Source organism: Ciconia boyciana, chromosome 4 (genome assembly GCF_034638445.1).
Source record: "Ciconia boyciana chromosome 4, ASM3463844v1, whole genome shotgun sequence".
Classification (NCBI taxonomy): Eukaryota; Metazoa; Chordata; class Aves; order Ciconiiformes; family Ciconiidae; genus Ciconia; species Ciconia boyciana.
The window spans coordinates 91,006,516-91,034,215 of NC_132937.1; the positions used below are offsets into that span (position 1 = coordinate 91,006,516).

The 27,700-nt window shown below is 38.1% G+C and overlaps 1 protein-coding gene across 4 annotated transcripts in view; it reads left to right on the forward strand.

Moving 5' to 3' along the window:
- Nucleotides 1-12,135, forward strand: part of ELAVL2 (ELAV like RNA binding protein 2) — a 106,826-nt gene extending 94,691 nt beyond the window's left edge. For all 4 annotated transcript variants that reach the window (XM_072860586.1, XM_072860585.1, XM_072860587.1 and 1 more), the window contains exons 4-7: nt 2,461-2,614; nt 5,132-5,357; nt 8,926-8,964; nt 9,438-12,135. In XM_072860586.1, the coding sequence (XP_072716687.1) occupies nt 2,461-2,614; nt 5,132-5,357; nt 8,926-8,964; nt 9,438-9,768 (750 nt within the window). In that variant the 3' untranslated portion in view covers nt 9,769-12,135. The remainder of the gene's footprint in view (nt 1-2,460; nt 2,615-5,131; nt 5,358-8,925; nt 8,965-9,437) is intronic.
- The last annotated feature ends 15,565 nt before the right edge of the window (nt 12,136-27,700 follow it).

The following is a 27,700-nucleotide window of genomic DNA, read 5'->3' on the forward strand; positions in this document are numbered from 1 at the left end:
TGTTCTTTCAAATATGGGTGTATGTACTGTGAGGTTGACTATACAGAATAAAAAAAGAATTTGGTTTCAAACACAATTTGCAAGTATTGGGCTTGAGTCTACTGTAGCAAGTTTTAAGAAATAAGAATTATGTATTTGCCTTTCCTGAACGACTTGTGTAAATTTTTCATCTACCTTGTGAAAGGCTCTTGGGAACCAAGTATTCTGTCACGTACAGGAACATGACTGCTGTCCTTGTAGCATCTGTTATCTTGTGTTTTGTTTCCAGTAGTTTCCTAGATTCCATCATTACTGTAACTTAAAGTGGTGCTGCATAGTATATGGATAAACTACTTATGATGTTGCAAAATGGCCATAATCACCTTTTACCACTACAGTTCTGATAATTAGGCTTGCTGTGGCAGGTTACAGGCACTTAAGTCCTGAACACTCCTGCTGTGTGAATCTGAGTCTAGCTAGTAGTTGATATTGTCTTCTAGGAATAATCCTATGTTGACTTTCTTAAATGGCAAGAATGAAGTCAAAATAGAAAAATCTAATCTATCAATTCGCAGCTAGTCTACAAAATGAACTACTACTTTCTGGTCACACTGTATCTTGAAAAAAATCACAAGAGATCAAAGACATTTTTAAAGAAAAAAACCTGAACTTCTAACTCATTGGAAAATACCCATTGTCAGTGTATGTGACTGGATTATAGAAGAGGTCCCCATGACATGGGAAGCTGAGGTGGAAAGATTTTTCCAGAGTCACATAGCAGATTCCTGGTGTGACCAGATGTCAGGAATATTTTTTAGTATTTGGTGGGGTCTTTTTTTGGTTAGTTGGTTTTTTATACTTAGCGTCATAGACACTGAATCCATTTTTGCTATAAAGGGTCTGTGGTTTTCTACTTGGCAGCTTGACGGTGGTAATTTTCATGAGCTCTTCTGTGGACAGTGCATATCTCTAATATGTGCTTATCTCTAATAACATAAAATGAGGGGGCATGTAGAAGAAAGAGGACTAAGTAATCTTCAGTTCAGTAGGCTCAGCTCCAGCGGAAAATAAACTGTTCTTCAATGTGGCTTTACTGGAATTGAAACAAACTGTATGGAAACTGGGAAATTCTGTCATTCCTGCTGTAAAACTGGACACTGGCAGCTTTTCTATTACAGCTAAATTTGCATATCTTCACAAAAAAAGGGGGGGTGGAGGGGTGTGGATTTGAAAGTAAATGTCAGAGGATTAAGCAAAAGATATGTTGCAGAGTTAAGTTCCAGCTGCCCAGAGATGGCTGATCATGTGTTGCAGGGAGGGAAGTAAAGGAGATCAATCTGACCGCTTCTTCAGACTCCTTTTTACCTTTACGCTTTGTACAGTGAAAACCCCAAATGAAGTATTTTGTTCGGTTCTGGTCCACAACCATGGATGTTCTGTTCTGATCTTTCCTGTAACAAGGATAAACCACATGTACAGACTTCAGTGGGAGGTACTGAACTCTTCAACATGCTGGTTTTGTAGCATGTGTCTAAGGATTAAAGAATCTAGTTGATACTCTTAATAAAATATTTCTGACTGACACTGTGAGGCAGCAGGTAAAAACTTCTGTCCAAAAGGACCTGAGAAGCTCACTGTTACTTGGCATTTGGTTGTAAGACCTCTGTGTTGCAGAAATTGGCAAGCTGCTGAACAGCCAAAATGCAAGTTGCATTCCTGCTTCTGACATTCATTCTTAGGCCTATAAAAGTAATGTAGCAGAGTTTATCTTGACCTCATGGATGATTGTGTGCCATCTGATAGCAAGCTCAACAGATGTACAAAGGGTGCAGCACTTGAAAAACACTTGCAAACCTCTAAGTGCTTTGGACTGCCTTTCTGTGTTTTTGACCTAGTTATCAAAGTGAAATCTTTATTCCTTGTATTTTTTAATGATAATTAGCATTTTATGATTAATGCTAATTATGATAATTATTAGCATTATAGCTAATATACTATAGCAGAATATTATTATATAGTGTGCAGAATATTCTTATGCAGAATATTTATTATATAAATATTATATAATTATTATATAGTATTATATACATACTATATAATATAGGATATTATAGCAAAAATAATGAAAACATTCTTGCATCTTCTTAAATTTGTCTTTTTAATCTTACAGTAAGCTAACTGACGACACTTTTTCTCTACCAAGGCTTGCTTGAGTGTGTACCTAGCTTTTCTCCTGTATTTGAAAGTACTTCTTAAATTCTATATGAGTTCATGTAGTCAGCCTCTGCTGCATGGTCTATGTTGTATTCCTTCAGTATTTTCACAGAAGCCAGCACCAAAAAAAACACTTAACTGGCTTTGCAAGGTAACTTCTGGCTGCCCTTAAAAAGATTTCAGTGTCTTAGAGCAAATGACACTGTCCTATTTCAGCTGGTTTTAAAGTGTTTGATTTCCAGTTTTTTTTACTTTCTTTTTCCTAAGGTTTCCTATGCGCGACCAAGTTCAGCTTCTATCAGAGATGCAAATTTGTATGTTAGTGGACTTCCAAAAACAATGACCCAGAAAGAACTGGAACAGCTCTTTTCCCAATATGGACGCATTATTACTTCTCGTATTTTGGTTGACCAAGTCACTGGTAAGTAGGCAGTTTTGCACTTCCTCTCATATTTGGACTGGCAGTTTAAGAAATATTTCACCTTTCAATGCAACAGTCTTGTCTCTAGAATGTATGAAAGGTGTATGTAGGCCAGAAAATGCAATTTTCTGCTGGAATTGTTCATAAATATGCATGGACAAAAATAGATTGTGGAGTGTACTGAGCCAGCTTGAGTCATTTCCACCCTGAAGGTGCAGGTTTGAAGACTGTTTTATGGCTTGTAATAAATTTACAGCTGCTATAATCTTCCTTTCCAAGCTGCTACGTGAAAATAGTCCCTATGTGCCTTATGAAATGCTATTAAACACTTTTTTTATAAAAATAAAATTTTATGCAGAAATGCACAGCTGGTTCTCTGAGGCTAAGATAACAAAAGACCCAGACTGGTAATTGCTGTTAAGACTGTTTTCAAGGTTGCCTCATTAACTTTGGGCACACTGAAGAACATGAACTTTGAGTTCCTCAGGAGCAGATAAGTTCTGTGCCTTAAAGAACTAAGCTCTAGCAGGTTAGTTGTGCTATTACAATATGTCTTAGCCAGTGAGTGGGTGTTAGTGGCACTCTGTGGTTACTCTTCAGACTTGGACAGTAATGCACGTGGTTTTGCTGGCTCAAAGCTTGAGGAGCTTTATAATTTGCTGCCTCACCTGCTTCCAGCAGGCCTGTTCCAAAAATAAGCAATCAAATGAAATGCCAAGTACATGACAAAAATATTGTGTGCAAAGCAAACTACAAAGGAGCAGGGCTCTCCAAATTCTCTTCTTTCAAAAAAAAAGTAGGGGTGTGGGGTGGAAGAATGAATTTACTCACGTAATTATTCCCTGAATAATAAGCTAGCTTGGATTTTTTTTATAATTGTACCTTTTCAAAGTTGCGCATCATCGTGGGTGACAAACAGCTATGCAGGTCATAAAGTTTTCAAATGGTCTTACTTTGAAAGGATTGTGCATGCTAGTGTTTGACACTTGGCTGACCTGTAGAGGACCTCCTATGTACTACCCTGCAATTCCATTATGTTAACAGAAATCTTAATATTGACACATAATACTTATGGAGTGTTTTAATAGTGTGGGTTGTGCAAGTTGGTGAGAGTGTAGAGAGGCAGAGAAAGGAAAGCTAAAGGCCAAATAGTGACTTGTAGAAGCAGCAGATTTGCAGGTCAAATTTCCAGGTTTTGTGCAATAAATAGCTGTTTACATTATCTTCCTGTATATTCATACATAGAAATGGTGGGATTTGACAAATGGGCCAAATAATTAAATGTAATTAAACTTTTAAATGTGTACTGTAATTCTAAGTATTCATAAATCCTAGTATATGCACAGTAGTTCTCTGGCATAGACTGTCGTTCAGGTTTAAGCTCTCTTCCCCCCTCCTCCTTAGTAATTTGGAAGAAGTAGGCTCAAAATGGTATGAATAATAAGGTTGTGACACAAACTGACAGATGAAAAATGCAAAGTTGAAGCTGTGACGTTTGCCTCTTTAAAGCTTTCTTACGCCTGCTCATTGTCACTTTGATGGTTTAAATCGTCATTGTTTATGAACAGAATAAATTTCTTGTCGTTAACGTCTTTCTCAAGTGAGGACAAGTGTCTAACTTGTCTGCTTATCCATGAACCAGAATATAAGGGGCCTCTAAATGGATTTAGGAATATTACAACAAAGCATGCAGCTAATTAGTGTTGGCTGTAGTAGCTTTAATGTTAATTGGTTCAAGTATTGACACCTCAATGTGTTTATATTTAAGCCACAGTATAAATTTTTGAGGTGCAGTGCTCCTAAGACCTTCCATAAACACTTGTTGATCCCCTTACATGTTGTCTTTGACTTTTCTATACCAGGGAAGAATCTATGGCCCAAGAAAAGTTTCCTTCAAAAATAACACCCGCAAAAGTATGGTAGCATGCTGAAACTGAATCTTTTACTTAGAGGTAACCATGCACTGTTAAAACAGGGCCATAATTCCCATTACTGCAATCTAGAACCTACACTTCATTCTTTGTCCTGTCAGCATATTTGCTCCAAAGGGAACTTCAAGGGGTGCTGCAGGACAGCATAAGCCATTTCTTGTATCTAGGGAGCAGATGACAAAGCTATTCACAGGATTTTTGTGAATTTAGATGCTGCAGAGTAGCATGAACTAAACAGGTTACAGTGCAGCTGGTCCTGGGTTCACCTCTATCTCCCCCCAAAATTGCTTTGTTTCAGAATTATCCTTTGGCTCGCTGTTTAAGTTGTCTCCACTGTGTTTTCCCTCAACCTTGTAAGCTTTCTACACAATGCATCTTATGTCAGTTAAATTTAAAAAATAAATAAATAAAATTACAGTAGGAAAGTCATCTCTGAGCAAAAGCTCCATTCTAATAAGCTCAAAATTATCATGTGCTCACAGCAATTGGCCATTAACATAGCAATTGGCTATGAAAATCAAATGTTAACATCTAATATTCCAGAGTCTCTGAATTAATTGTTATATGCTTCCTTCACCCTGTGCAGGGGTATCAAGGGGCGTGGGGTTTATCCGGTTTGACAAGCGAATTGAAGCAGAAGAAGCTATCAAGGGCTTGAATGGCCAGAAACCTCCAGGTGCCACAGAGCCCATCACTGTAAAGTTTGCTAACAATCCAAGCCAAAAAACCAATCAGGCCATCCTTTCCCAGCTGTACCATTCTCCAAACAGAAGGTATCCGGCACCTCTAGCTCAGCAGGCTCAGCGCTTTAGGTAAGTCAAATACATACTTGTGTGCAACTGTGCTGGAAGCCACATGTTCCCATGGGCCTGTTTGTTTCCCTTCCCTACTTGTCTGATTTCTTTGTGTGAAGGAAACACATGAAAATGTTGAACTTCAGCTTTGCTCATACAATACTACTAAAAGCAAAAATGCATTCCATCCTATTGATATCATTTCAGTATCTAATAAACCTACTTAGAATTAAACCACGATGACATCTTTTTCTTCTACACGGTCATTTTAAAAAAAGTATTTTTTTTAAAGGTTATTTTTAATTTCCTAGATTATTGTTGATTAATGTGCAAGTTGATTCAATTAACATTGACCTAGGCAATTCAATTTTCTTCTTAGCCATATGGCGTGCCACAGCCAGCCTCCTCTTCCCCACCCCTATCTTTCCTCCCTGTTCTGGCTTTCAGTTTTTTTCCTACTCAGTTTTCTAAATCCTGCATGCCACACTTTGTCTTCTCTTAGTACAAACTTCTGTAATGAAGATTATTCAAATATTCTCTGTGTGTGCTTTTTGCATGTGTATGTTCCCATCCTGTTCAAACTACAGTCATACAGTTCCCTGTGATATTTAGTGTATTGAAAAGGACAGATGGTGAGAACAAAATGAAACAAATATTGTATTATGTACATTCATGAGTACCTCAGATTTTTTTCAGTGATTTTGATTGTTTCTTCCCATCCTCTGCCCCTGGGCTACGTGACTGGAATGTGCTAAGCATTAATATACTCAAACAGTTTCTATTTTATTTTTCAAGAAATAAAATCAGCTGGCAGTTTTCTTAAGAGAGAATATACCAAACTTCAAAAGCTCTGCATTGGCTACCCTCGCTTTTAGGCCAAACATTCAGAGTTCATGGACTGCAGTTCTGGCAGAACTTCTGAATTCATCTTTTCAGCTTTTCAGCCTTATGTGCTGCAAGTCTCACAAGTGTGAAGGTCAGCACTAGAGTAGGCTTTCTGCCCTAAGGGAAGGGGTAACTAATGTTGTTCATTATTTGGTTGATTTTCTTACCATTTCTTAGGGAATAAAAGGGTTACTTTAAACAGTGTGCTGAACATTGAATAAAAGTAGGCTTGCCATTGTTCCACAGGCAGAGCATAGGGGCAGAAGTTGCACTTGCAGGATGGATCCAAGTGCATTATATGACATAAGATCATGAGGGAGCTGTTGGTACAGGCTGTGTGTTATAGCATTCAACATATTCTGGCAAATCTGTCCTGCTTGACTCCTTGAGTTCTTCTGAGTGCACTTGTTACCAGATTCTTGGCCATGATCAGTATTACTCTGGTACTGACTGGGATAGCATCTATATTTAACTGATATTCCAAGTAGATCTGTCATGATTTGTAAAAATTCTCCAATTTTGGGAGTTTTTTCTTTGGGTAGGACCTAAAGTTCTTTGCAGTTAAGTAATTTCAATAGACCAGCCCTGTCCTGCAACATTAGGCTTTGAACCTTAAACATTTTATTTGATTGTTTGTGATTTATTTTTTGTTTAAAAAGGAAGTGTATTTTTATGAATGCCCATTTAAATTTCACTGGAGATTTTTTTTTCTGAGAAACTAAGTGTAAAGTGATGCCTGAAACAACTATAAAGAGATACTGTGAATTGCTCCACTTAAAAGTATAATGGTAACAAAAAGCACTGAGTAGGCACCAAGTCTGTAGTGAATAGGAGGGGAGAGTAAAACCTTTCTCACTTTTATTGATGTGGAAGGAAAAGCAAGGTTGAACAGACTGGTGAAAAGGTAAACTGGGGTTGCAGATGGAATTAGTTTGGGGTTTTTTTAATAACTTTTTGGGGAAGGACTTCAGGCTTCTATTTCTTCTTTAAAAGAGACAGCCTTGCCAAATTTTAAATTTTTATAACTTTAAAGGGAAATCTGTCTTTTTTGGGTTTTTGTCTTTGCTTTGCTGTTGTTGCAGCATTCCAGCTCTGTTTCTGACTACGTAGTTCAGATTGCAGTGATGCTTCAGATCTTTAATGTCTTTCACATGCAAGAAATCTTAGCTGTTGACATTTCAGACAGGATTACCTGATGCAGTTGCCCTGTCTATGTTAATGGTTGAATGGTGAAAACAGTCAGCACAAACTTTAGTAGTGAAGAACATTAGGATCACTACAATGCTTCTTTTTTTCTTAAGAAAAATCTTGAGCTGGACTTCCAAAAGCAGCTATATATAATTATTCCTCAGTTTCTATAAGATGTGTAACTTCAAGCATCTTTAAAAATTGTCCAGTGAATGCCTCTGAGAATTGTTCCAGAGTATTTTTAAGTTGTCCAGGTAACACGTGAAAACTGTTATGGTGATACCATTACTGTAGGAAGTCATCAGCTGAGTGGTGGTGTAAGTGGTGGTGTTTCTGGAACTCTTCACCTTCCTCTCCACCTCCAATGTTAATGACAGTTGACCTCTGTCATCCACAGTAAGACTACTGATAGTAGTCAGGCATTTTTAAATTTCCTCTTTTCTGCTCTTTTAGGGGTCCAGTGGCTTGCTTTCTTGTCAGCGCATCCCGCAAACCCTGCTCACTGCAGAATCATAGTGCTCTGTAGTTTGAGACCTTTATGTAGCTGCAAACAAGACCAAATATTTTTTCTTCAGTTTTTTTGTGTACAAGTGTAGCTACACTACTGCAGCACTTGAGTTTGGATTCTGTATAGCAGTAATGGTTCTTAAATCCTATAGCTCATTACTGGAGAAAAATCACAACAAGGTACAGATCTGTATGGTAGTTAAAAACTAATTCAAGTGTACCTTTTTTACCTAAGCTCATTTTGTGGAGTCTTGAAGAGAATCTTTAACAAGGCTATCTTCACATATCTGGGCTTTGCCAGGAAGGAACCAGAGCTGCTTTAGGGCAGAAATTTTCTTAGAGGAGCACTTCAAGGGACTTCAGGAATAAGATTAATAGGATGGGTTGGTAGGCACTGCATGTTCCGGGTATTGGCTAAGTAATTCTAAAGGGTTTAGTTGTGGTTGCATACTACAGTTAGCAGCTTGGGGGAGGGTAAGGGAAGAAATACATGGAGAAAGCTTACAGTCTAGTATGTGTGTGTGTATATATTCTAAAAACACTTTATTCTGGAAAAGAGTAGGAAAATGAAAAATCTTTTTTGCAGTTCGTGTTCTGATATTTGTTACTGCTCCAAAATCCTGCATCTGTCTGGTTATTCAAGTCAGCAGATTGTCAGAAGCCTCAGTAAAGTCTCCATCCAAAACAAGTTAGTAATCTGGAAAATTTAACTGAGGTGGTCACTGACTGTAACTTCATGCTAACAGTATTTGACTTGGGCTAAACTTGTGGTAGTGGTGCACTTTCTGAACTGAACTATTTATGGTTGTGGATACTACACAAGAACATCTATTTTGTATTCACTGTGTCAGGTGTAATAAGGTGCCACAGCTCTGTCAGTGGTGATACTTTAACTTTGCATGAGGTTCCGTACAGTGCAAGGGATGTGGCAGGAATATACCAAGTTTCCTTAAGATTAAAGGGTGGAAAAGTCTGAAGACTGAACACTTTGCTAAATGTTTTGCAGGTTGGACAATCTGCTCAACATGGCTTATGGAGTAAAGAGGTAATAAAGGACTATTAGGTTCATAATAACCAAATTATTAAGTATTTTGCGTACTCTTACTTTTTCAGTAAGACTTAACGTTGGATTTTTGCATGTTGAGACTTCAGCTGAAATTGTTCACTTTGGTGCATTGTGCATGAAAGACAAACCTTTTGTAGCAGTTCCATGGAATTCCTGTTTCAAATGACTTACTAACCCTTACTGGTTTTGTAGCATGCTTTTCTTTTGTTTTTCTATGTCTTCATTTCAGACAGACCTAGCACTGTTCCCCCTACTTGTGTATAGTATTGTACATAATATTTGTGCACTTGGGGAAAAAAAAAGATACTCGTGATGGTACGTTATTAGTCTGGCCAACATGTTCATGCTGTGAAAAGCCCTGTATCATTTTCTTTTTTATTTTGAAATTTCTTTGCTGGGATTTTCTGTGAACACCTCCTTTATGATTCTGTTTTGTTTCCCCCATTCTTTAGTAGGTTTCCTCCAATGACCATTGATGGAATGACCAGTTTGGCTGGAATTAATATCCCTGGGCATGCAGGAACTGGATGGTGCATTTTTGTGTACAACTTGGCCCCAGATGCTGATGAGAGTATCCTCTGGCAAATGTTTGGACCCTTCGGAGCAGTAACCAATGTGAAGGTCATCCGTGACTTTAACACCAACAAGTGCAAAGGTTTTGGATTTGTGACTATGACAAACTATGATGAGGCAGCTATGGCGATAGCCAGCCTGAATGGATACCGCCTCGGGGACAGAGTATTGCAGGTCTCCTTCAAAACAAACAAAACGCACAAAGCCTAAAAAGTTATTCTCAGTGCATTAATACATGAAAACTATACAACAAAGGCAATTTACAAGAAGCTTTATGCATTAGTAAATGCCTTTGTTGTATGCCAGTGTGGAAATGGGGATAAAATGACTACTTAGCATCCTAAGAATATGTGAGATTTTTTATTGCTAATATTTGAATTAAAACTTCTTAAATATCTTTTGTGTTTGAATATTGACAAGAGGTACAGGGTTTTTACCTGTCACAATGCATATTCTATTGCCTTCTTTGAAGAAGGTGGACCTTTTAAAATGTTTCAGCTAAGGGAAGAAGTTTTTTCTTATTTTACATGACTGCCTTTAACCTATAAGTAAATATTGAGGCTTTGTGTTACACACTTTCAGTTGTTTTTTATGTTATTTCTTGATTTGCCTTGTGTTTAATTTACATTTTAGTACATTGCTGTTTTGTTGTTCAAGAAAAGTATTTGAAGTTTACATTTTATTTATAAAGTTATAAGCAGTATTTATTCTGTAATTATCATTTGGGTTGGGGAATGGGAACACATTATAAAAGCTTATTGTAAGAATACTGGAGAACTTTTCGTAAAGCAGTACCTTGCCAAAGAGATAAGAGCCTCTTTGATGTGGGTTTAAAAAGCATCTATTTTTATAAAAAAAAAAAAAAAATTTGGAGAAACTTTTTACTGGTCCTGGAACAAATATTTTGACTTGAATACTTTGAGAAATCTCTTCATATGACACCTAGTGAGCTTTTAAAACTTACCAGGAAATTTGCAAATGTTGGGGAAAATTTAGAAAGATTTATGATGTAGAAACACTTTTGAGACCTTTGTATTAAGAAGTAGAGTCAATGGGATGCACTGTTGGTTTCATTTTTGTAATCATCAGTGGAATCTTTGATCATCCTGGTTATTAAGTGATAGGTGGCTCACATTAATTTGTGATTTTGGAACTAATGAAAATTTAAAAAAATGAATATAAGAGCAAGCAGGAAACTTAAAATACTGAGAGATGGGGGAAAAAAATCTGTTCTTCCTAAAGAATTCCCTTCAGATAGAGCTCATGGTGTTTAGTGATGTACTTGCTATTGTTTGAAGAATTGTTTTGTCTTAAGAAAAGACATTTAGCATGGTTTGCACAGTAGCAAATCAGCAGAAGTGGCCTGAGTTGGGTATATTTGGAGGTGTTTTGAAAGTTATGTTCAAGGCTAACACCTGAGCTTTGTGTAATGTAAATAAGACCTTGAGTTATGAACCTTTCAGCTAATTTTGATTTTAGTTTATTTTACATGCCAAGTGATGTTCAATTTTGAATGTTTTTGTATGAGTTTTTTCTTTGTAAATGGCATTATCATTGTTACTTGAGGTCTGCTTATTCATTTTTGTTGTCCTGAGGACTTGAATTTACAGTGCATCAGATCTGTTGCTATTTTTGTCTGTAGATAGTCTAGCTTCAGCTGTTTATGGTGATGCTACATTTTTGTTTATAAATATGTTTGTGGTAAAAAATGAGTATAATCATAGGTTTTGAACAAATTTCCTTACATTTTTCATACAAAAACCATAAATACCTGTATGCTATTGAAATTTAACTTTGTATGATGCTTAAATCACTATTTGGGGAAATAGAAAAAGTCTTTACCATGTATTTGAAGAAATTTAAGAAAAAAATACAGAATATTTTCTGATTAGCATCTAGCTTATAATTAAATTTTTAAAAAAAAGCTGAGGGTTTGACGCCTTCACCAGGATGCACTGACAACTATGTAGTTACGTCCTGCTTTTTGTATAAACTGAGATGCTCATATGCTTCCCCTTAGAAAAAGCAATGTTCTATGCATAACATAGTTGTACACTATCTTTGCAGTTGCTTTTGGTTCTTATTCTTTTAAATTGTAGTTATAAATTTTTCAGTATAGTACAGTACATATACTGTGAAGCGCGTGCTAAAGTGAATAAGCGAGTTTTCATGCTGACCCACTCAATGCTATTGAAAAATCAATTGGCTTCCTGAGCACTTCCTCATTCTTAGGTACATTTAGATTGTTAAAGCTAATCCTCTGCATTAAAAATTGTATATACTATAGAAATCACAAACTTTCCAATGTGGGGAAAACAGTAGCTACATGCTTCTTTCCTATACTACTGTAGCAACTAACGGCATTGATGAGAAGGCATGTAAATTGGGCTTCACTTTACAGTGTTTATCAGAGCACTTAGTAAAATATAAGGCTGGTATTTATTTGAAGTTGTATAGTATGACTTAATTCACATCTGTTGGAATAGAAAATATATTCTGTTGAGTATTTAAGAGGTTGTACATGTTTTCTTTTGTGTTTGGATCCTTTGTACTTTTTCATGTTCAGTACATCAATAAACAAAGTTGAAGGGAAAAAAGTGTCACAAGCGCGTCCTTTACCATATTGTCCTCTGCTTTATCGGGTAAGCAATCCAAGTGAAAGCTTTCCACAAAGCTCTCAAGCTCCTTTTAACTTGGCTTAGGATCCTAGTTACTAACAAGGAGGTAAGACAGTGGTGCTGTGTACCAGTTCTGTTATGTTAGAATTAGTGTCGAATCTTTTCACTTTGGTTTTATATGAACCACTCAATACTTAGGCTGATACAACAAATGAGGGTCAATAAACACATTCAGTAAAAATTAATTTGCTGTCTAGCAGACTGCTATTCAGTGTAGCTAAGTTAATGCTCTAGTGTGTTAGGATAAATACAGAGGAGAGGGAAGGATTTACTCTTTATTGCAATGTCCATTTGGTGTTTAATTACTGCATTAATTTCTGGGCTCCACTAATTGAGTTGAATATTCAGTTAACCTTGGTTTGCTGTTCTTTTCCCTTCGCAGCTCTTTAAGAAATTCTTTAAAAATTAGTGAACTGTCTCTTGCCCTTTTAAAGTACATATGCTCCTTAATTCATTTGCTTTGGTCAATTGAATGAGAGTGAATTTCCACCAGTGAGAATACAATTCTGAAAGTGGCTTATGCAGTATAGCTTTTATTTTTAACTGGTTTTTTTTCACCTTCTCTTTCACATCTTTACTGTGAGATTTTTTTGATACAAAACCTTGTAGCATGTGTTGTGCTATAGAGCATCTCCCATCACTACAGTGTGATAGTCAAGTTTACTTCGATGATGGCATCATCAACACATAGATAATGGTACCTCAAGATGTCAGTCATAACCGGTGTTAACAAACTGACTCTTTATGTTTTCTTATAGAAATAGTGTGTACTGATGACTTTTTATGCAGTTATGTTCTTTATTGGCTGGAGTAGTGAAAGGATGCAAGACACAGTGCTTGGCAGCAAATGAGGAGCTATATTTGGAGTTCATATTCCAGCAGGGACATCTGTGTGTTCAGCTTGCACTCTTTCACGGAAGGATAGTTTTAGTTCTCAACACTACACCAGTTTGAGTACAGTGTAACTAGCCATGGTTGAATTACTTGGTTATATGGAAATGAGGACAAAATGTGTTTATGTAATTGCCTTCAGTTTAAAATCAAAACTGCTTATATTTTTGAAGGTTAGCTGCAGATAAGCAGGCAGTCAAGGAGTAACACTAAAAATTATCAGTTACAAGTGCAGATGCCCAGAGGAAAGGTCAGTGCTGAAAAATACAAATTTGATTATATGTAGCTGAGCACCTCTGGGTGGTTGGAGCTCATGAGTAAGGGAACCTGATGCAAATTTATACAGAAGTAGTACTTTTGTTACTATATTGAAGTTTTACAACAAAGCTAAGGAAGAAAATGTGAAACTGCTTCATGTGATGTGGTAGAGGAGGACTAGTTCCTTTTGTAACTAAATAAGAGTTTCAGGAGTGTCTATAAAGATCTGTTTGGGATTAACAGTGTTAGATAAGACAAGCTGGAAGCATGACCCCTGTGGAGGGTGAGCTGTAACTGGGAAGCATGAGAGCGGGGCACTTGGGGAAAGGCTTTGTTACTGCAGAAACATGCTTGAGGCTTGTGTAGCCTCTTCTGCAAAAGATGTATGCAATGAAATCAACTGTGACAGGTGAGCTTCCCACCTGCTTCTAGAAAAAAGCCTTCCTTTGGCAAGAGAGCATTTTCTCAGTGTGAATGAAAAAGGTGCATTTTTTTAAAGCAAACAGCTCTCCGTTAGGGTTGTACGTGGTGTATATTCATTGCATTACACCCAGGGGTCATCAAGGACTAGTAAGTCTAGGATACTCTGTACTGCTGAGCAGGCCTAACTGATGTTTAAAATTTGTTTCCATTTTTATTGTCACTTGAAACACACTGCATGAAGGTGACTAAATGTATAGGAATGGTGACTTAAGTTAAATCTTGAAAAGCAGCAACTGGTTAAGGCTTACTATAAAAAAAATATAGCTTTATTTTATGACTAGCAGAGAGTATCTCAGGTTTTTTTTATTTATAACAGTTTGAGAAGTTAACACAATTTGAGATACACTCCATCATCGGTAAAATAATAGCCTGGGATTGTGCTATTTCAATGCTGTCAACACTCTTGATCCAACTGTGCTTGCACCTTCTTTAACTTTGGGCTTTGTCTGCCCAGTTATGGCATTTGGACTTCGACATTTCAATGTATGCATCTCAAAACCAAGAAGAATGCACCTATTTTTACACTGAAATTTTCCTAATTAAACTTCACTGTAGAGGCACCTGTCTACAAAACTACTGCTGTGATGACTAATGCTTTAGGCCAGGAGATGTGCTAGCACATCAGAGGTCATCTGGGCCAAGCAGGTTAAAACAAAGCTGGGGGAGAGACTGGGTGTTTTGGTGGGAGGAGGTGGAACAGGTACACTGTGATAACGTGTGGGAAGTCTGCTGTTGGGGTGAAGAGCAGTTTTAATCTGAAAAGCTTGACTTTTTGCCCACACTTTTAGTAACTATGACAAAAATTGAGGAAGCAATGTAAACTTGGGTACCTTCAAACCAACGAGTGACTTCAGTGGGTTAAGAGGTTGCCTAACTTTCTGCTATCAGGTCTGATGCATTACTGTCTTATCTTGTAATTACTCTCCTATTTTCTGGTTTTGACCAACATTCTCCTCAGACATAAATGGGAACAAGGAAGAAATTTTTTTATACTTGTAAGGCCACTCTAAAAAACAAGCATAACTGCAGAAAGTTGATAAAACATCTGATTTCTTATTTTATGTACTATATCGTGTGACCCCTATACATAAGGGAATTTAAGTCAACATGACATTTTTAGTGACCCTGTAATACTGTAAGGAAAGTTGCTACAACTGCTGGCAGAGTATTGATTATAAACACTGCATGCTTTACAAAAACATAAGAGCTGAATTTTAATTCGAAGCAACTCAATAAATTATTCTCATTTATGCAGTAAGACCCTTGCTTAGTACAGCACATGTATTTCTGTTGCTTTGAGTGCAAGAATGTTCTTAGCTTCAAGTGTTTACATGAATGTTCTGCTGACAAAAGCTTCTACAGGTCACCCAGCTGCTGATACAAGAGGACTGTTTGCCAACACTTATGAAAGACAATATTCTCTAATAAAAAAATTAAATATCCCTGAAAGCTAGTCCACCAATTCTTGATGTCTACCTGCCTCAAAAGTTTGCTATTAACTTTCAGAAATGCAAAGTATTCTGTAGCAGCCTGTTCTGTCAGGAAGGTGGATAGGTTAAAGTGAAACACTTCTTTCCTACTACTGTCTGTGCTTTGTGCCATCATACAAAATACAATAAGCAAAAACCTGGTGGTAGACTTCATTTCTTCTGTTCTTGATTAATGTTGGCACTGTTCTGGTGGATCCAAACAGTTCAGTGGTACCCTTCACTTGAAGCTGCCTGTCTTCCCTGTTCAACAGTTCATGTGTTCTGAGAAGTTACGACTCCAGAAACTTTCTGGTTTACTTACTTTTCTTGAAATGGTGTGTTGCATATTCTTTGCAAACAGCTGCAGTATCCATTTTTATTGGCACAAACTCATGTATCTTATAAATCTGAATTTTGAAAGTAACTGTAATGCTTGCTGTAAAATGATGCCCACTGATGGTAGGCTTTTTTTTGTATAGGCAAAATAGTAAAGTGAGTTTAGGTTTCCTCAGATTCCTGTTTGTTGTGCTAACACTCAACAGCCACACAACGTGTGTTGCGGCCCATCCCACCTCTCTCATCTGTTATTAACCAATCCATTCATTGCACATCTAAGCCATGCAAATAGATTTGTGCAAGTAACAGAGGAAAAGCTTAAGAACATAGGCTACCTGTTTTACAGACTTCAGGGAAGACCAGAAAGGGCAGCATAAATCTTCAGATTAGTGCCATTAGGTTGCCTATACAGGACTTACATAGACTGATCCAGAGCTGATTAACAACTTACTTCCTAGTGAGAACTCATTCCTGGATGCTACTGCTTATTTTCCTGATTGAAAACAGGTCTTCCACATTCTGGATAGCTTAACAATATTTACCATAACCCTGAAGCTGATGCTTTAGAAATGTATATGGCCATCCCTCAGAACAATTGGGGGAAGAGAGGAGGGAACCCCAAAAGGGTCAAGTCTGGACCAGAAAGGAAAGTTTAAAAAGTTGGTGAAAATTCAGGTTATGTCTGAAGCTCATCAAGACTTATTTTGTTTCAGATTACCCTCTTTAGTCCTTTGGCTTGTTCTTGCTTTCTCTGGGAAAATGGATATTTCATTTCCTGCTACCAAGATATCTTCTCTAGAAAAGCAGAAGCAAAGCAAAAAAGGATGTGAAAAAAAACTAACAGCAAAGGCAGCTTTGAAAAGGAGCTTTCTAATTGTGATACCAAATTTCAGCAGTTCTGTCAGTTGATAGTGGGCTTCTTTGAAATCTATGCAAAGCATGGAAAGCAGAAAAAATAAATAAAGAGTAAACAAAAAAATTAGAAGTGAATTTCTAATAAAATAAAATTCTAAGAAAATAAATTAGAGTGAACTTCCTCTTTGGTTGACTGCATTGCCACCTGTGAAATGGTGTATATTTCTTGAGGACTTCACCTGGTCATGGTAAATCTTTGAAGAGCCTTTGAGAGCCCTTGCTTTAGGTATTTGTTCACAATAAAATTCTGTAGCTATTACCTAGAAAAGGAAGAGTTGACCAAATTTCCTTCCTCATGATGGAATTTGAAGTAATTATTAGATGTATCAAAATAGCTTACTTTGTTCTCTGTTCCACACAGATGCTTTTCCTTAGCAGCAGCTCCAGATGAGGATTTCTGTAGGACAGTGAAGGAATTGGACAATACTGGGCACTTAAAGGCAAACTCGGTTTTCTTGGAAAAAGGTGATACTTTTCCAACTATGTAAAGTTCCTGAAGATGCTGCCTCAAAGTCTTTCTTTCACTTCTTGTCTCTGAGAGCTAGCAGGTACTTTCCTCCATTGATGAAGATCAATCTTTTAAAATATTCCAGGTGGGAATGTTTTTGTTTTACTTCAGGGTACTAAGGCTGAGATCATCTTACAGCATTGTCTAGTTCTTAATCTTTTACTTTTATAAACTTTGAACTCTAAACAAACCTTACAAGGTCTAATGCAGGGAATACATGGTATATGATTTCAGGGAGTCTTGTCAAGGCATTATGTGACCATGTTTGCTGCTATTTGACAGCGTTTTCTTCTTAGATGATTCCTAAGCATGAAAGGTCCTTCAGTAGTATGGCAGTATTGTGACAGATGTCACAAAATATTCCTCCTCAAAGTCTGATCTTTAGCTTTTTCCAAATACCCTGTTTACAAAACAACCCTGTATTCTGGTGAGTCTACCCTGTGTCAAGTATCCCTTCAGCAGAAGGGGCTTTGAAGACTTGGGTAAACTTGCAAATTCAAAGCTATTTGGCAGAAACCAGCAGTAGTCACGGTCATGGGTATCAGCAGGTTTTTGGACTGGAAGGTCATTTAGGGTTTTGTGGGGTTTTGGGCAAAGCAGTCTTCTCCAACTGTCCACACATTGGGAGAAAGCAGTGTCAGGCTCTGGGGGACACCCTGTTTCTATCATAATCTGGTTTAGCTTAGGCACCAAGACAGGTGGAAAATTAAGAGTTGAGACTTTGGGTTCAGAAAGTTGCTTTGAACTTCTTTAGCGTTTGTCTAGGAATGCAGAGTGGAAGTCACCAAAGTGACAGTAACAAATGGGATGAAGTGAGCAGCTCTGTGCTTGGTTATAGGAGCCTATTTAGCCAGAAGAGATGCACTTCAGCTTCTTAAACAGCTTGGCCTGGCTGTGGAGGAGAGGAGATGGAGACTGTTGGAGGCATCCAATGTGAACCTTCCATCAGACTTGGTGACATGGTGTTCTTTACCTAAATGAACTTGCTTGCACACCAGAGCTTTGGGAAGATAGCTACATTTTTCTTTACGTTGGTACTGTCATCTCTCCACTTTGAGTAACTCCAGGCTACCATAGAAATATCATCTGGGATCTACCTAGTTTAATACTTGTTGTCTGTTCAGGCTTCTTTGCCTATAGATGAGCAGGTGTGTCATGTTCACAGTGAATGGCACTTCACTTTGAAGGCCTTGGAGTTTTTCTTTCTCATTAGGTCCCCTTAAATGTCTTCGGATATTGGCAACCCTTACAGATTCTGAACTGTTCTTTCTAAATCCAGACAGCTGCTCACCAGCTGAGCTCTATCAAGCCTCTTAAGAATCTGATTTTCTTAGTAAATGAAGCCAAGCTGGTTTGGGGGAGGGGTTTTTTTTTCCATCTCTCAGCCTTAGCTGCCCATGTATTGTCACTTCCAGTTTTGGCCTTATATTTTGTGCATAATGCTTTATGGAAGGAGTGTTAACTTCACATTCAGATTTATTAATATTAGTATATCAGTATTGCCAGTATGATGTTTTCAGACTCTAGAGAAAAGAGGGGAACAGAAGGATCTGAGTGTGTAATTTCATTTTGAACACTGGTATGTTTTTCTCTCCTTTTGGCTACTAACATGAGCTTGGAACCTAAGCATTTTTCACCAAGGCTGTGCTCTTTCCTACTGTGTGGACTGAAATGCAGCATTCAGCTCAAACAAGTCTGTATTCTTAATTCTTTTCTGTCCTAAAATTACAGCAGCACCCTACTGCACATATTACTGATGCAGTCAGAAGATCATAAATTCCCACTACTACAAATTAAGTTAAGAAAGAAATCGGGTGCTCTGGAACTACTGTGGCTTCAGTAGGTATGCAAAATAAAAATAAATCTCCCCAAACACGAGGGAGCAATTCATGGGGGGTTTTAGGAGGGAATGAGAGTTACCTTGATGTATAAATACTAACTTTTTTGTTTCCTTTACTTTAGACTGCACATGCTTTTTCTATTGCTGCAAGATGTATGGGTCCAGTTGATAAGATGCATCTGTTCAAGGTGCTAGTAGGGAGCAGACCCAAAGAAAGAAGATCCAACCACCTTGTTGACGGGGAAGGGTGGAAATACACTTTCTTAAGCAATTGGAAGCTCATCTGGATTCCTCTGCCAGCAGAGGTCTTTATAGGTAAGAAAAGATTGCACTGGTCACAGCTTCAGTGTAATCTTTTTCTTTCTGTGCATTTAAGCACAATCTGTTCACTACTCCAGAGTTGAAAGGAAGATTTGGGAGGAGTGTAGGACCAACAACCTAAGTGATTTTAAATATCGAACATAGCACTGATGCTTCTGCATGTTTAGCTTACAGAGGCAGAGATCCCTTACAAGGCAGGCAAATCCGCTGTGTACTTTTGCATGTGTGAACAGCACTTATATTCCCATGTAAGGGTGGCATTTTTCATGCTGCTCTTCCCCAAAAACGTATTTCTGGCATGTGTGCTCTTGTAAATAACATAGTGAATTTTTAACAGGAGTAGGTTCCAAACATGCTAAATTGTTCACAGCTATAACAGCTCCTTAAAAGCACACATCAGGAAATCATAAACTGTCGTACAGTGCTAAAGATACACAAGAATAGCTACATGGGAATAGTGGAACAGGGCTGCTCTTCTTTGCGTATGAGAGGTAGGATGTTGCATTGGTTATCTCCTGTGCCAGGTCTGGCAGACCTGTTTAAGGAATCTGTCACACCTTGACCCCGCCTTTCCTCAGAGCCGAAGTGGAGGCAAGACAAAACCTGACTTCAGATGTAGGGTGGGAGCATGGGCATCTTGGGCTGATGGTCCAGAGTTTGCTTGATCTCTTCAGCACAAGGACTGCATGTACAGCGTCAAGCTGGTGTTGGGGGACGCTGTGTATCCTGGTATGGCTTCTCTCTGGCCACAGGGCTATTGCACTTGGTAGTTTGCTATCCGGTGCATCTCTTGGCAATAAGGCAGGCCTAGCCTTAAATGTTTATGGACAGCTACTCCTTCAGAAATCTGTTAAAGGTTTTTTGGGAAACTGATGTTTAAATAGATGATAAATGTTAACACAACTTACTGGGATAGTCTTTTTTTGGTTTTTTTTTTAGGAGCCTTTGTCCTAGGCAATTTCAGAAATTCACTGTGAAAAGTAGAAAATTATACGATAATGATGAGTTCAAAAGAGAAAAATGGCACTGAGATAGAATTGCTTTATTTATTCTAGAACAGAAATAATTCTAATAATGGTCATTTTTCACTGTGATCTTGTTAACCCTTTTTTCTGTAGCTATTCATACTCCTCTCTACATTTCAAATTGAGTTTGTAAATATATTGAAATTTTTGGAAGCTGCTAGGTGATTATTTTTCCTGAAAGCAGACCACTTACTGTGTTTCAGTGAAGATGTTAGAAATTGTATCTGAAGGGTTAAGGTAAAATCTCTGATTAATGAAACTACTAGCCTGTGTGGTGGTGTGTTCTCTTGGTGTTCAAGATTTTTCTAAGAGGTTAATGAAGCATAGAACCCATTGTGAAATCAAGAAACTGACTGTCACAAAAAAATGTATATAGAAAAATGCTCAATGTTAAACTAGTCTTTAAAGGCCTGTATCTATGAAAATGCTTTCTCTTTCCCCAAGACCCTGGATCAAGTGGAGCTGTATTTGTCAAGTATTAGGTATTTGGAAATACTAATAATTCATTGCCGTTCAGTAAGAATGGTTATCAATTGTTCTGTTCAGTAGAGGTAAGAGGATTCCCTTTTTCCCAGCATAGTCAAGGGGAAAAATATTTTGACCCTGTCTAGTGCAGGAAAATAAACTGTGCAAAAACAAACCACCATTTAGTTTGAGCTGTGTTATGTAAATTCCACTGCAAATGATTTCTTTATTGGACGTTGTCACTGCGGAGAGGAAAACCAGACTTCACACTGATTTCCGCTGTACCACTGGCAGGTGAATCTATATGCAGTTTCACTGGAATTGCAAGATCAAAGGCAAAATGAGCCTTCCAGTTCTGTGCTGTCAAAACAGTAGTTTTGTGCATAGCAAGAGGTGTTATATGATGAGCTGGGTAATCAGCTGAGACAATGAGTTGAGTTTGATGCTACATTCTGTAGTCTGGGAACACTGCAGTAAATATCCTTTGTAAAAACAACAGGAAGGAGAAGAAAAGAAACAAAGAGGTTAAGAAAATGAAATCTTTATCCAGGTATATGCTGTTCCAAACAGATTTGTTCTTTCCAAGATTCACTGGAAAATGGACCTATTGCATGAAACAGAGGCAGATTGGTAAAAGCAACTAGACCTCTACCCATTAGCAGAAATGATGCTTGAAAACAAATGGATTTTCCAGGTTTTTGAAAAACTTTGTTTTCGGAAAGCCATCTGTCTCCATTTCCTGATCAAGACCAAGAAGACCTCCAGGCTTCAAAGTGTAACACTGATCAGCCTTGATAGTTCAGATAATGCCACAGCACAGCACTGATTCCAGTGGCATCCCATGGACATGGTCACAAACAAAGGCTCCATGCATGTGAGAGTGGATTCCTCCTGCCTTTTTTTTTTTTTTTTTTTTTTGGTAGGGTGGAGTCATGAAGCCCTTGCATATGTGCAGAACAGGAATGAGCTCCTGAAATGCTGAGTCTCGTAATCACTCCTCTCCAGCAGAAGAGCTGATTTCCCCTGACCTTCATGTGTATTAATCACTGGAGGATCTTACTACAACCAAAGTACACTTGCCATACCAAGACTGTGCTGGGTCCATCGCATTTTATCATTGATTCAGCTGTAAGTGCTGCTGCTTTGAAAAGCTGCTTTAAAACAGTTCTTAAGTGAAGAGTGTTTGGTTCAATTTGAACTTAATCAATACTATAGTAAATGTTCGTCAAAAGGAAAATGCTTTTGAAGAATTTTCTTCTGTCGGTGGGAATAATGCCTACTTAAAAAGCTCTTAATGTTAGAACTGATTCAGTGAAGTGGCATGAAAAATCTAGGAGTACTACCTTAAACTTGCTTCAGATACTTTGTCCAGTCTATGAACAAAGGCCTGGCTACGGTGATTTCATATTTGCTTCACTGCTGGGCTACAGTCCTGTATTCACTTAGCTGGAGATATACAATAATGTATGATTTTGCACATAATTGTGTGCTATTCTTCATAGCTTATGCTGCTAAAACTGCAGGGAGCATTGTTGCTAGTGCCTTCAGATTGCTATACCAGTTTGCATGATGCTAGATGCCTCTGTTTTGAAATGCCTAATCAGTGACTGCTAAAGAGCAAATCTGTACTGAAAAATCGCTAAAGCAGCTGCATTCATCTGCCATGAGGCACACCATGATGTCGTGGAAAATGTGCTCACAAGCTCAGTGAAGAGCAATTCCTAAGAAGTTATAGTTATGAACAGACTTCTATAGGAAGCAAGAGAATGCAAATTTTAACCATGTTTAGGGTATGCTGTAAATATTTCTATGAACAGGTGGTCTACAAGAGTAAATAGGTAAGCAATGCTCCCTGAAACAGGAAAAACATAAAGCTGTTTTCTATAATGAACTTTGACTGAAAAAGTAAGTGCTGAAGTTTTCCTGCAGTCTTTTCTAGACCATGCTACCCTTTTTGCTAATCTGTAAAAAGAGGTAGAGGAACAGCAACTTACAGAAGGAGTTTTGCCTTTGAGAAAACTTGAACCAAGATTCAGGGCAAGCAGCAGCTGCCTAAAAATGCATTAATATTTCACTGGCACAGAGCCTTCTTCCTGTAGTGATTGTTTATTCTTTTTGTTTCTGGGAGTAATTAGCTAGAGCAGTCACTTGCAGCTGTTAGATACTCAGAGTTCCAGCGGAGATCATCAAGGCTTTGTGTGCGTTTAGGTTCTGTTTGGAAACCAGTGAGTCTCCGGAGTAGTTTACATCAGGGAGTGCTTTTGGCAATTGGTGGGTCCACTGAAAGAAATGAGATAAACTTATGCTTTTAATTTTCAGTTGAGCAGCTGAGGTCTTACTGTATAATCCAATTTGGTGTGTGTAAAAAAAAAAAAAAAAACACACCAAAAAACAGATTGACCTGTGTGAATTTCCTAGGTTTTATTGTCTGTAGATCTGCAGGATGTACGGTTTTGACAGAAAAACCCCTAAATGCCCACCAGGCCAGGTGAATGATTGTATCACAGCATCTTTTTCCCTTGTGTGTATAGAAAGACATTTGTGTATAAAACTGTTTTCTGCGGTGATAGATGTGGCTATTTCTCACCTGGAATGAGACAAACATGAGCATCAATTGGTGGGTTTTTTCCTTCCTGCAGGATTGGAAAACAGAGCTAATAGAAAACCATAGTTTAGTTTTAGTCTCCTGACCTCTGGTGTCAGTGTGCATACATCTGATTCAGAAAACATGCAAACTTACTGTTCATAACCCTATGCTTTGCAGCAGCTAACTCCAACAAGATACCACGTATGAAACTGAGTTTCCCTTGCAGGTTATTCACACAAGCAACACACAAGTTCTACCTTGTAGTTCTATAGTTTGCTTCATATTGAGTTATCTTTGAGGAAATATCTTATTGTGTGAATCCATAATAACTTCTTTAGCTATTCAGATTAGTGCAACTGCCAGCTCCTTTCAAAAAGTGGAAGAACACCAAAGCTGAGAAGTCTTCATGCTTTTCAAGTATTTGAAAAGAACTGGTGGCATTGCACCTTTGATTCTTTTAGTACTTTAATTTTTACCCCTGCTGGGAAAGGAACCTCATTAACTCACTAGCAAACCAGCAAAAAGTAAACATTTTGTTGAAACATGACTAGTTTCATTTGTTTTTTTAAATAGGGCAGTTACAGTAGCTTTCCTACCCTGACATCTGGTCAAAGAACTTAAAATTCTAAAATATTTGTCTTGATGGAGACAACGTGCTAAATCTTACCAGTATGGAAGTTCTTTAAAGCATAATGTTCTAAATTTTGTGAGAGAAGGGTTTTCCTGGAAAAGCTCTCATTTGCGTTTCTGTTGACATAAAATAATTTCAAAAGGAGAGACAGACAATGTATGTGGAATGATCTTGGAGAAAATATTAACCTTTCGGGGTTTGAGACTGAAGAATACTAAGGAGAAAGTACAGAGGAGTTCACAAAATTATTAACTTCTGGTGTCCTGGATTAAAATGCATAATAATTTATATAGAGATGGGAAGCTAGTGGGTGATTTTTCTTCTTGCTTTTTAAAAGTTTGTTGGTTACAAAACCATGGCTATGCTCAATCATTGCATGCACAGTAATGTGTTGTAATTCATCTCTCCTTTCTGCCTTGAAATTGTGACAGTTGTAATAGCTAAATGTTTAAAAATTTAGAAGGTGTAGTTTTAATAAGCTCTGTATACTTTAAAAAGGTCTGCAATCTCAGCAAGAAGTGGTTTGTCTTCATTAAAGAAACATTTGGAAGATGATGCATAAAGAGCAGAAACTATCTGCTCACTCAGTCTATAATTGTTTATACATATCTGTTTGCTGTACGTAACAAAAATAACTACGGAGAGTACAATGTAAATGAAAGTATGGATTGTCCTTGAAAGTGGTATTACCATATGTCAGTATATTGTGTTACTCTAAAATACAAAGCAAACTTTATTGTGCTGTAAAATAGAGCATTTTATACAGGTTCCACTTTTTGGAAGGAGTGACTTTTTCTCGTCAAGATGAGGAAAGCAATGATGTCACTTGTTTGAGGTCTGTACAAGCATTTCACAATACACAAGAAAAAGGTAGTACAGCTAATTACTTCCAAATTTATTGCATTTTAATTTTGCCTGCTATGACCTTTTCTTTCAAGATACATACTGATCAGTAACACTGAAAGGGATCATCATTCTAATCACAGCAGTTTGCATTCCCAATCACTTATCCGGAGTGTGTGTAGGAACTAATGAGCACAGGAGAATAAATGCCAAAAAGTCCTCTCCTGATGAGCCACAGGTATGGCTTCTACTTCCCATTTCATGTACAGTTAGTTACTCAGGACATCTCCTATATGACCGCATTCACTAGTAATAGCAAGTAAGCATCTGAGTTGTTGAAGATTGCAGAAAAATCTGCTTTTGAGAACAAAAGTCCAAGAAATTTCATCTTTTTGTTCAATGAGCATAGTTTGGACAAGACACTGGTCCAAGCTAAAGATTTGTTTTAGTAGTAGTCTTTGCTGCTGGCAAGTGAATTACCACTTCAAGGTGTGTATCTCATATTCCACTAGGGTTTTCCAGGAGCTGTCCCTGGCCTTCCAGGATGCCTGTTCCCATATTTTGCTCATGCAAAATGCTGTATGGATTTTTGTTGGGGGATTGATATTTTTGCCTTATTTTGTGACTCTTTTCTGCACTTCCTCTTCTTAAATGTAACTCTTCAGTGCTTCTGATTTTTATTTTTAATGTTAAATCTTCTAATGAAAATCCATGAGGAGACATTGTTAATTTTATGGAGAATGAAAAAAGGTAAGTTTCATTTATCTCAGATTGCCTTTTTGAGGCTTCTGAGACCAAAGTAATTTCAAGTCCACCAGTACTATGTGGTTAATTGAAGTTCCCTACATCTGATATTTTTCCAAAGAATAAGCCGTATTCAAACAGCACTAGTGCTAATCTAGTTTCATATGTTCTGTATTAGACATTTCTAGAATAGAGACAGTTAGTGGCTATGAAATATTTTTCTCTCTGTGTGAGAAATAAATAAAAAATATAAATCCTGTCAGTATCAGGATTGTACATGGTATGTTTGAAGATCTATCCAACAAAGCATGATTGAAGATTTTTAATTGCTGAGCAATTATTATAATCTTGATGTAAATTAAATATAATCAGTAGTAGAGTGTTGTCCCCTTTAAAGCTAAATATTTTAACACTGGGGTAAATATGCTCATTACAAAACCAAAGTCAAATGTGACCCACTCCCATCAATTTTACATTTTCAAGCTTTTGTAACTGCAATACAATCAAAGTTAAGTGCTCAAAGTTAAGTGTTCAGGCCTCCAGGATTCCTTGCATCTTTGTAGCGCTGCATCATTAACTTTCCTGGTTTGTAAAAATGTGTCTTATGCCAGACAAAATTGTCATTGCAGGGACCTTAGTGGGTAGGGGAAAAGTAGGTAGGGAGACTGTGGGTGTTTTGTGAACTCTTCAGTGACCCCTTTGGTCAACTTGACTTGACCTCTTATGTCCTAGTGCTCTTTTTCCTGTAGTTTTCTTTTTTTCTCCCCTTGGGAGGTTTAATTTATCAGAAGCTGCATCTGCCCATTCTGTAAACAGGAGCTTCTTTCCTTGGATCACAGCACAACCTACAATAAGCTGTCAGAGATACCTGACCACCACTTGTAGCAATGCAGTCTCTCCCCCTACATGCACACAGGCCACTGCTGGTCGTCGTAGGGATGAGGGAGGGGACCTTTTCAGAAGAATAGCACCAAATCCGGATCCATAACAAAGCTGGGGTCCTTCCTTTTTTCCTCCTATGCAGAAACTTGTCTCTTACAGTATAGCATGAAACTTAATGGTAATGTGTTGTGACTGATCCCTGTGGCAAGCGTGAGCTGTGGCTACTTGCCATGAGTAGGCAAGCGAGTCTGCGTTGTTTATGAAGACAAGAGGTGATACTGCAACGAGACAGGGAGGTGTGACAGCAATTTGCACCTCTACTTCATTTGCCCAAAGGATCTGTGTTTTCTTTCTTGGTATTTCAGAAAAGTGACAAGGGGGCACTAGCCAAATGCACTGTTAACAGATGTAGCAGTGGCACTCAGAGTCAGACACAGAGTCTATCATTCATGCTTAAAGCTTTCTTCTTAAACGCATGCATTGCAGGGGACCCACTACCAGCAGAAAGTATTTGCTAATTGTCAGCCAAATGCTGAGTTGTTTCACTTGCTGTAGCACTTTTACATCAGAGCTGCTGTGCTATGGAGGGAAGGGTTAGCATTTATCGTCAACGGTCTTCTGCCAGGAATCCTGGGTGCCAACGTGCGCACTTCTAACGCAAATAGGGTGATACCATGAGCCCTTGCTGAACAGCAGATCTAATTTTGCTAATGAGTCTCTCTCATTAATACATCAGTCAGCTTTTGTTAAACTGACATCATAGCCTCTGCCTCTGTGAGGGCCTATGTTTAACAGAGAGATTTAAGCAGGAGCCTATTAATGGCATTGTCATTATTCATCACCATAACTGTCATTTTCGCTCACATAAAGACAATCAGTTTAAACAAGGAAAACGGGCTGTGGCTGAAGTGAGGGACAGATCTGTGGCCCCAGTTTGCTGTATTCTGCTGTGATGGAGCAGATGCAGAGAGGGATATTCTGGCTGCTGGCACTCTTCAGTGACAGGTGTTATTAGGGTGCCTAACAATCTGACTTCTTCTGCACTTAAATACTTCACAAACATCCATGCCTCTACGGACATTGTCTCTGGCTTGCCAGCTGGACTCAAACTGGAGCAGTCCCCCTGGTTTTTGTGGCTGCCATGCAGGTGACTGTCCGGGGAGGTAGGCAGCTCCCGTATGACATCTAGGTGTCCCTGGTCGAACTGTGAGCTGGAGCAGAGCAGACCTGCTTCATCAGTGGCTCAGTTTGAGGAAGGAGGTTTCT